The sequence below is a fragment of the Gekko japonicus genome, unplaced genomic scaffold (genome assembly GCF_001447785.1).
Source record: "Gekko japonicus isolate JY-2015 unplaced genomic scaffold, Gekko_japonicus_V1.1 scaffold900, whole genome shotgun sequence".
Lineage (NCBI taxonomy): Eukaryota > Metazoa > Chordata > Lepidosauria > Squamata > Gekkonidae > Gekko > Gekko japonicus.
The window spans coordinates 554,332-564,582 of record NW_015160864.1 but is presented as its reverse complement, the minus strand read 5'-3'; the positions used below and the strand labels follow the sequence as shown (position 1 = coordinate 564,582).

Below are 10,251 nucleotides of genomic sequence, written 5' to 3'. Positions count from 1 at the left end.
AAGGGGGAAAACACCCCTTCAGGATCCCTGGCCAAACTGGCCTGGAGAAAAATTGCTTCCTGACCCCAAAGTGGTGATCAGCATTTCCCTGGACGTGTAAGAAAGGGCCACAAGAACTAAGCACTGAAGCAACCCTTCCTGCCCTCCCTTCTCACGATCTGCCTAAGTTCACAGAATCAGCATGGCTGTCAGATGGCCATCTAGTCTCTGTTTGAAAACCTCCAAAGAATCTCCATGCACCTCTTCCTGTCCTATGCTTGCAGCTTGGCAAGTCCCACCGCTGCAGTGCCTTAATGAATGAGTCATCCTGCCACTTGGAGGTTCCTGCCACCTCTGTAGAGGGCAGCTAATTAGAATTGTTATTGGCGAGAAAGGATGGGTTTTACATGATGCTGTGAACAAACCAATCAATCCCTTGTAGGCTTTTTTTTTTTTTTTGGTCTTATTCCTGTCTTCTGCTCTTCAGACTTGGCTTTGGATCTCCGGCCCATTGTGTTTGTATTGTGCGGAGAGGCTGTACCGCTACATCCAGAGCAGTAATAAACCTGTCACGATAACGGCTGTGATCAGCCACCCCTGTAACGTGCTTGAGATACGGATGATGAAGGAAGGTTTCAGAGCAAGACCTGGACAGGTGAGTTAACATGTCTTATCTGACTCATACATCCTGCTGGTGGCACCTGGGTTTTGGCCACTGTGTGACACAGAGTGTTGGACTGAGTGGGCCATTAGCCTGATACATGACTCCTCTTATGCTCTAAGCCAGTGTGGTGTAGTGTTCGGAGCATCTGACTGGGATCTTGGAGACCTCCACTCAGCCATGGAAATTTGCATGGTGATCTTAGGCAAGACACACACTTAGCCTAACCTCCCTCATGGGGTTATCGTGTGGATAAACTGGAGGACAGGAGAACAATAGAAGCTACTTTGGGGGCCCCGTTGGGAATAAAACTGACATAAAAGTGAAGTAAATAAATAAATTGCTGACAGAAGCAGGTCAAAAGGAAAGGAAGTTCTAATTTGGAGTAGGCTGCAAATGCAAAGCTCACATTTATGCAGTAATAGAGCTTCAGGGCTAGGACCTGTGAAACCAGGGTTCAGACGTCAGCTTAGCCGTGAAGCTACCTGGGTGACCTCGGCTCAGCCAAAGGGTTAGATCCAGCGCAGATTGCTGCAGATTGTTGACATAACTTCCTTGCCTCTGCCCTTCTGCTGCAGCCAAAAATGCCCTCTGAAATGCTGTTCCGGGGGGCCTGCCCCATAGGAGCAGCATTTTTGGGGGGGGCATTTGGGGCTGCAGCAAGAAGGGGCATCAAGAAAGCCGGTCCACGGGAGTTCAAGTAGTCCTGGAAGTCATTGTGTGTCTCATGTCCAGTCCTTTTAAGAACCTGAGAGAAGCCCTGTTGGATCAGACCAGTGGTCCATCTAGTCCAGCGTCCTGTCTCACACAGTGGCCAACTAGTTCCTCTGGAGGTCCAGCAACAGGGCAGAGAGGCCGAGGCCTTCCCCTGATGTTGCCTCCTGGCTCTGGGATACAGAGGCTGACTGTCTCTGAATACAGATTTTGAAACAAGTGTCCTTGGAACAAGCCCCAGATTAGTCCAGCACCCAGCAATACCTGTTCTGTCTCTGTTTATTCATTTTCCCCTTCTCTGGATGATTTATTTCAGTACGTTATTCTGCACTGTCCCAGTGTGTCGTCTTTGGAAAGCCATCCATTCACCCTCACCCTTGTAAGTAAACTATGCATTATTCTTTCATATGTGTGTCTCTGTGTGTGTCTGTTTAAGGTGCACTCTTGGTGCTTGCCAGGGCAATGCCGGAAAGGCATGCACTCCTGCACGGGCTGTTGTTAGATATGCAGGATTTCCCAGAATTTAGGCAGCAGGCTTTTGTGGGGGAGGACTGACACAGGCTTAAACCTGCAAGGAATCAACCTACCTGCCATGAAAGCCACATTTATTGTTACTCAGGTGAGCTGATGTGGCAAAAGCAAGCATGTGTGGGGAGGGCTCTTTGGAGAAGCAAGCCTTGGGGATCCTCCCCCCCCCATTCCAGGCAAGCTAATGAATTCCCCATCGTGCACAGTCTATGACAGCGGGTAGTACTTAGCAATGGATTATTTTGAATCTTCCCAGGATATATCACTATGGTGCCAGTCCGCTCTTTGTCTGTATGGTAAATATCTTAATTGCAAGGCAAAGTCCATGTTTCGGGACAACATTGTTAAAAAAGCAACAGGGCAAGTCTACCTGAAAGGCTGATAATTTAGGATCTCCTTCCTCCAGCCAGAGCAGTGGAAAGCAATTTCTCAGTCTTTCTCCCCCGAGGTCATATTTCTGCCTAGTAGCACTGCTTCTTTGCCTAGAGTGTGCGCTTCGGTATAAATCCAGACCTGAGGTTGTCTCTTAACTCTGTTGCCCCCACCCTACCTGTTGCTGACCTACGTTGACCTCAGCCTAAAGAATTTTCTAGTGTCTTGCATTCTTTTGTATTATGAGCATTTTTCTTTTTTAAAGCATGGGCTGTTGTTAGATATGCATGATTTCCCCCTACAGCAGCCTTTCATCCCCCTTCCATTTTAAGATCAGACCAATGGTCCATTCAGCAGCTTGTGGGGTCCACGGGGGTGGCCCCAGGGCCCACACCTTCCCTCGTTGTTGCCTCCCATTGGCTAGCATCCAGAAGTATATTGTCTCTGAACATGGAGGTCCTATTTAACCATCAAGGGCCAATCTTCCACATAAGAAGAGCCTTGCTGGATCACAGCAGTGGGCCATCTAGTTCAGCAGTGGCGAACCAATTCCTCTGGAGGGTCAACAACAGGGCATAGAGGCCGAAGCCTTCCCTTGTTGTTGCCTCCTGGCTCCGGGATTTCGAGGTTTAGTGCCTCTGAATGTGGAGGTTCCCTTTAGTCACCACGATTAGTAGCCACGGATAGACCTGTCCTCTGTGAATCCGTCTAATCCCCTTTCAAAGTTGTTTATTCCTGTAGCCATCACTACACCGTCCCCATTTTAATCACTCTCTGTATAAAGAAGTATTTCCTTTTGTCTGTCCTGCATCTACTGCCCATCAAGTTAGTTGGATGTCCTCGAATTCTAGTATTTGGGAGAGGGAGAAAAAATTCTCTACATTCAGACTTGGTGTATAGGATTGTGAATGCCCAAACAGTGCTTCCGCTTTGTGTAGGTTTCCTAGGTGTTTGCTGCGCAGAGCTTTGGGATTTCCAGGTTTGGGTTCTTTCTTTTATCGATCCTGAGGTCTCCTGGAATGATTCACCCCTGAGGCTCAGAGGAATGCATGAATGGAAAACACGACAGCCGATCACCAGGCATTAGTTTCAGAATTAGGATACTCGATCTTTACTGAGGCATACATGTATACTAACACAGTGCCAAAGGGGGATCGTCTTTCCACTGAGGTCATCGGGGAATGCGTTCCAAAGTTTTGTCTTGAGCCTGTGGGCTGATTCATCAGGCAAATCGATTATGTGCCCATCAGAGCTGGGACCGCCCAGCAGTGAATGGCCTTCATTTTGTTCGTAGGTGTAAGGAACTGGAGTTTTGTTCATGGCGGGCATGAACTTGCATAGGTCTTGTGCTCATATACAGTACATCTTAGGAGGAGTTAGACCCTTAACAATCCACCAAAATCAGTGGGTTTATAAGGGTCCTCGAACTCCACTTAGAATTGCACTGGTAGGAGAGGACTCCACTGCAGAGCAGGCGCAGAACCTGGGGGGGGGGTGCGCTCATGCCCCCGCTCCCGTTTGAAAAACAGGCCAGCGTAGTGGCCAGGAGTGCCTTCTGTCAGCTGCATCTGGTTTGTGGACACTCTGCTGTCTTACATTCACCTGATCTGGCCGTGCTGACCCATGCTTCTGTAACCCGGTGGCTGGATTATTGCAGTGTGCTCTGCGTTGGGCTGCCCTTGAAGACAGCCCGGAAAGTGCAGCTGGTTCAGAACATGACCGTCGGATTATTGTCAGGGGCAAGCATACCTTGCTTATCAGAAAACAGCTATCCAATCCAAAATGCTTTGTATTATTTTTAAAGCCCTCCACCGACTCAGACCCATCTGTCTAAAGGACCCCATCTTTCTATATCAGGGGCGGCCAAACTGTGGCTCGGGTAGGCTTGAGGTGTGTGTGTAGGGGGGAGCAGAGAAAGAAAGCAACTTTAAATGCGTTCTCAAAGCTCCCACCCCCTGGCCGGCTTGGAGAAAGCATTAGTCTCTTTAAATAGCGTTATCAATGTCTGTTTTTACTCTTTTTGTTTTTATTTCTGGCAGGCTTATTTAATATTAATAAAAAAGTAAATTTGCATATTTTCCAATAAAAATGTGGGTGTAATATTTGTTCATATATTTCGGCTCTCGGACGTTTGATGTTACTTCTTTGTGGCTCTTAACGTTAAGCAAGTTTGGTCACCCCTGTTCTATATACACACACACATTTATTATTATTTTTATTTCTATTCCACTTAACTCCCTAAACAGGACCCCAAGTCTCTTATCATCTTCCCTCTTCTACTCTATCCTCATAACAACAACCTTGTAGGGTAGGTTAGGCCTAGAGGTTGTGACGGGCCCAAGGTCGTCCAGCAAGCTTTCATGGCAGAGCCAGGGATTCAAATTATGGGGAAAGTGTGGTTGTTGTTGTTCAGTCGCACAGTCGAGTCCGACTCTTTGTGACCCCGTGGACCACATCACGCCAAGTCCTCCTGTCTTCCACTGTCCTACAGAGTTTGCTTAACTTCATCTTTGTTGTATCGATAACACTGTCTAACCATCTCATCCTTTGCCATCCCCTTCTCCTTTGACCTTCAGTCTTTCCCAGCATCAGGGTCTTCTCCAGTGAGTGCTCCCTTCTCATCTGGTGGCCAAAGTATTTGAGCTTCAGCTTCAGGATCTGGCCTTCCAGTGAACAGTGTGGTACAAACACTGAAATTAAAACACACACACACACACACACAAATTGTCACTCAGGCTTTCAGTATAGGTTCAATGTTTATTTTAACAGGAAATAACTGTAGCTTTATATCCAGGGGCGTAGGTGGATTTGAGTGCCAGCCATATGATCCACGGCCGTGTGTTTGTCTTTTGCGAACGCCATGCTTGGATACTTCCCAGCTGTTTTGGCTCTTTCAGAAGGGAACAGGTGCTACATCATGAGAGCTTTACTAATAACAAAGAAGTTAATTTCATGTAAGTGGAAATCTGTAATGCCTCAACCACCCTCCCGTACGCTTTCCCTGGATTGCAGTAATGGCTGCAAAAAATGAATGCAATTAATAAATACGATTAACGTGATTGGCATACAGCTGTTTGGCTCCTGTTCAGTGATGGTTGAAGCAGAACTGGGGAGACAGAGGTCCAAATCCCCCCTGAGCCATGATGCAGTGCAGTGGATGACCGTGGGCTAGTCGTCCTCTCTCTGCCTAACCTACCTCACAGGGTTGTTGTGAGAGTATAACAGAGGGGGAGAAAACCATAGGCACACTCTTGAAGGGCAGGTAGGATAAAAAAAGAATGAATTGATAGACTGAGGGAACATTTTGGCAGGACGTTTTTCTTGATTTATCTAGCAAATTTATATGCCCCTTGGTGTAGTGGTTAAGAGTGGCGGACTCTAATCTGGAGAACTGGGTTTGATTCCCCACTCTTCTGCATGCAGCCAGCTGGGTGACCTTGGGCCAGTCACAGTTCTCTCAGAACTCTCCCAGCCCTACCTGCCTCACAAGGTGCCTGTTGTGGGGAGAGAAAGGGAAGGTGGTTGTAAGCCACTTTGAGACTCCTTCAGATAAAGAAAGATGGGGTACAAAAACCAACGCTTCCTCCTCCTTCATCTTCATCTTCCTGCTCTAGTCTGCCAACAAGTAAAAATAGCACCATACAATTATATAAAAACAAAAGAAATGATCAGTGTTCCCCCCAGAAGTATGCTGCCGCTTTTTTACATGCAAGGCTAAACGAGGATCCTCTGAAACTATACGATGGTCTCATTAAGAATTTTGCTCCCCTCCTGTTCCAGGAGGCAGGTCAGAGAGCCCCCACCCCTCACAAGCTAAAGTCAAAGCCTTGGTACGATAGAGACTGCTTGGAGGCAAAAAGAGTACTTACTCAAGCGTATGCTAACTACATTGGTCGCTACGATACGAGAGAGCTAAGTGCTTACCTAGCCCTACTAGAAAAAAAACGCTTCTATAAAAATTTAATTAAAAGAAAAAAGAAAGATTATGCTAGGGAAGCATGGAGGGCTCTTATCCAAGCTGCTAAGGAAAAGAACTCCGCTTTGTTTTGGAGGTTGGTCTCCATTCGAAAGCAAAACAGCACCTCAATAAGGGAAACCTATATTCCTCCTGAAACTTGGATCTCTCATCTTCAAAATTTGTACCATGACACTCCTTCCCCCTGCTCTGTGTCCGCAGTTTTCAGTGACCTGCCAAGCTGGCCTCAAGTATCATCTGAAGAGATCACAGCACTGATAGGCCAACTGAAAAGAGGAAAGGCCCCCGGCCTAGATGGCATCCCCCCTGAATTTCTGAAGGAAAATATAAACTGGTGGGCACCCTTCTTAGCGCACCTATTTACTTACATCGATAGAACAGGGAGGATCCCAAGTGACTGGGGGGAGGCGGTGGTTGTTCCTTTTTATAAAAAGGGTAATCAAAAGGATCCTGCAAACTACAGGCCTATTAGTCTACTTAGCGTCATTAGCAAATTATATGCCAAACATCTCCTAGAAAAACTGACGCTCTGGCTCGAGCAAGAGGATATAATAATACAGGAGCAAGCTGGGTTTAGGCAGGGTAGGTCAACAATGGATCACTGCCTCCTTTTACAGCATCTGATTGAAAAATATTCTGGCAAGGGCCCTACGTCACTTTATGCTGCCTTTATTGATCTTAAAGCGGCCTTCGATTCCGTTTCTAGATCTATGCTATGGAGTAAACTTGAAGCCTCCTCAATAGATAGGAGACTTCTAGCCCTCATTCGTGCCCTCCACGAACATACATCTTTGAGGGTTAGATATTCCAGGCTGGGGCACTTGACTGATAGAATTCCCACCTTAAAGGGAGTTAGGCAAGGCTGTATGCTAGCTCCTGCTCTATTTAATTTTTACCTCAATGATGTTGTTGGGTACCTAGATGATGCAGATCTTCATCCCCCCAAATTGGCTCAGCGCTCTATCACGATACTGTTATATGCTGATGACGCTGTTATTCTTTCTAGAACCCCAATTGGAATGAGAAGGGCAATTAAGAAGTTCGCTTGCTATTGCAATGAGCAGGAGCTGGATATAAATTATACAAAGACAAAGGTGATGGCCTTTGGCAAGAGACCCAAACTAAGGAAGTGGAGGGTAAATGGGCAGAACCTCGAACAGGTAGCTAGTTTTCGCTATCTGGGCATGATCATCCAAGCCTCTGGATCTAGGACTGCCCATAGCCAGGCAGCTGCTTGCTCGGGTGAAAAATCCTCTCATGGCATTCTTAAGTTTTTTAGCTCCCAAGGGGGCTATTTTGTACCACCAGCTTTAAAACTTTACAAGGCCAAAACACTTGCCCAGATGCTCTACGGAACGCTGCTTGGAGCGCCTCCATCTAGCTATGCTCCTTTGGAGCTAGTCCAATCGAAATTTTTGAGAGCAGTGCTCCAAGTTCCGAGATGCGTATCCAACGCAATGGTACGGCTAGAGACTGGCATGCTGAAGGTTGAAGCCATGATTTCCGTCATTTTCCCGCACGGCTGCTTGCTGGCCAGGCCTCAGGACCCGTATGTCAATCGCCACACTGCCACCGCCTAGCCGGAACATCTATTGCAGGCGTTCTTTTTCGTAGCTGGAAAGCTGTTTCGCCTTTACAAGCTTGACCAGGACATCCGACCATCAGCTAACGCCCTCCCACAAGGGAGGTTGGCGTGCCCACCCTCTCTAAGGAGTGGTTCCCATTTTATCTACTCGCTGAAGCTTTTGAATTGCTGGGTGGACGATGAGCTAGGGACAACAGGCTGGCCGCTCACACCAGCACGGGGCTTGAACAAACACAGTTCAGATGTTAAGACAGTGGGATATACCCACTGTGCCATTGTCTCCCTTTACAGAGTCTTCCTTGGTGGTCTCCCATCCAAATACCCACTCTGCTTAGCCTTTGAGCCAGTTTGGTGTAGTGGTTAAGTGCACGGACTCTAATCTGGGAGAACCGGGTTTGATTCCCCACTCCTCCACTTGCACCTGCTGGATGACCTTGGGCAAGCCATAGTTCTGACAAGAGCTGTCCTTGAAAAAGAGCAGTTTTTGTCAGAGGTCTCTCAGCCCCACCTACCTCACAGGGTGTCTGTTGTGGGGAAGGGAAGGGAAAGGAGTTTGTAAGCCGCTCTGAGACTCTTTGGGTAGTGAGCAGGGTATAAATCCAATCCCTTCATCTTTTTCTCTGATGAGTTCAGACTAGTCTGGGCTCTCAGGGCTGCTACATCTGCATAAACTAGTTATCTATTAGATTTTATCCTGTTCGTTCCTCCAAGAAGCATACCCATTTTGCCTCTCCCATAGTTCATTTGTGCAACAGCCTTGTGTGGTAGATCAGAGAGAGTCTGGCCTTAAGACTTTATGACCATGGGCTTTGACCCCAAGTCCCAGTCTAGCGCTTGAAGGCTGCAAGCCTGAGAACGCTTTCCTGGGAGCAAGTGCCACTGAATAAAAGGACTCTAATCTGGAGAACTGGGTTTGATTCCCCGCTCTCCTGCATGCAGCCAGCTGGGTGACCTTGGGCCAGTCACAGTTCTTTCAGAACTCTCCCAGCCCTACCTGCCTCACAAGATGCCTGTTGTGGGGAGAGGAAGGGAAGGTGGTTGTATAAAAGGGGGCTTACTTCTGAGTAGACCTGCTGTGAGAATTGCTCCCCTAACTGGTGCTGTACGCTAAATCTCTATACCTCAGCTGTTGTCGATCTTGAAAATGCTTGCATCTGCATATACAGTTTATTGCATTGTTTCAATAGTGGCGGTGGGAAAAAAGGGGGAACCATTTGCCTTTATGGATAAGAATGTGGCCATTGTTTGTTGTCCACGTTTTTCGCAGCGAACTGGTATAAAATGTTTAATAAATAAAGCCCCGAAACAAAGCACTGCGCTTTAAAATGAGAGACATCTGGAGATCATGTTGAACCACTTAGCTGATAGACTGCAGACCTGGGGCTGGTTAACGCATTATGTTTGACTGTTTTCTTCCCTTGTGTGAGTCGCCAGTTTGCAGGAGCTGCACTTTCATGTGATCCGGGAGGCTGCTGGTCTCCCAGAGTCTCCAGAGCTGCAAGATCGGCCTTCCTGGCCGTTGTTGCCGCTGCTCTTTGTGAGCCCACACATTACATAAGTCCCTTAACCAGATAACCCCTCTTGCATGAAGAAGATGACTCAAATGCTCCGTGTTGCCTCTCAACTTCAGCACAGTCTGGATTCTTCTGAGAATCTGGCAAAAAAAAAATCAACACCTGTTTCATGTCTGTCTGCAAATCCTCTGGAGTCCACAACTAATCTGACATAGGCCCTGGGTCTGGGGCCAGGCCAGAACAAAAGACTGTAGGCCCAGATGTCAAACGGTGACATCACTGGGTAACACAGTCACAGCAGAAACTGAGACTCGACCAGAGACTGCCTCACTTTGTAAAGGGATTGTAGCCCTCCCCTGGCTAGCCCAGGCTAGGCCCATCTTGCCAGATCTTGGTAGCTAAGCAGGGTTGGCCCTGGTCAGTATTTGGATGGGAGACCACCAAGGAAGTCCAGGAGTGTGACACGGAGGGAGGCCGTGGCCAAACCACCCCTGTTCATCTCTTGCCTTGAAAGCCCTACGGGGCCACCAAAAGGCAGCTGTGACTTGATGGCAAAAGAAAAAGGGGTTGTAACCGCTGTGTTTGTGTGTGTGTGTGTGTGTGTGTCTGTGTGTTCTGCTTCAGGCAAGTGCTGGCATATGCAGAGTACGGTTGCCAAGTCCATCTTCCACCCCCAGCGGGGGACTTTGGGGGCGTTCCTGGAGGGGGCGGGGCCTCCCCGACGTGATGACGTCACGTTGGGGACGTCCGCCGCCCCCCCCACCTGCCCGTGCGCCGGATCTCCAGAAACGGCAGTTCCCTGCACTTAAAGGAGCCGGTGTTTCCCCTTTAAGTGCAGGAGCCGGCGTTTCCCCTTTAAGAGCAGCCGCGTTTCCCTTTTAAGTGCACGAAGCTGGCATTTCCCTGCAAGCCGGATCTCAAG

The 10,251-nt window shown here is 48.1% G+C and overlaps 1 protein-coding gene across 1 annotated transcript in view; it reads left to right on the top strand.

The window, feature by feature from the left end:
* NOX4 (NADPH oxidase 4) overlaps positions 1-10,251 on the top strand; it is a 190,418-nt gene that overhangs the window by 64,208 nt on the left and 115,959 nt on the right. The window contains exons 11-12 of the mRNA XM_015421963.1: positions 467-634; positions 1,671-1,733. Coding sequence (XP_015277449.1) covers positions 467-634; positions 1,671-1,733 — 231 coding nt within the window. The remainder of the gene's footprint in view (positions 1-466; positions 635-1,670; positions 1,734-10,251) is intronic.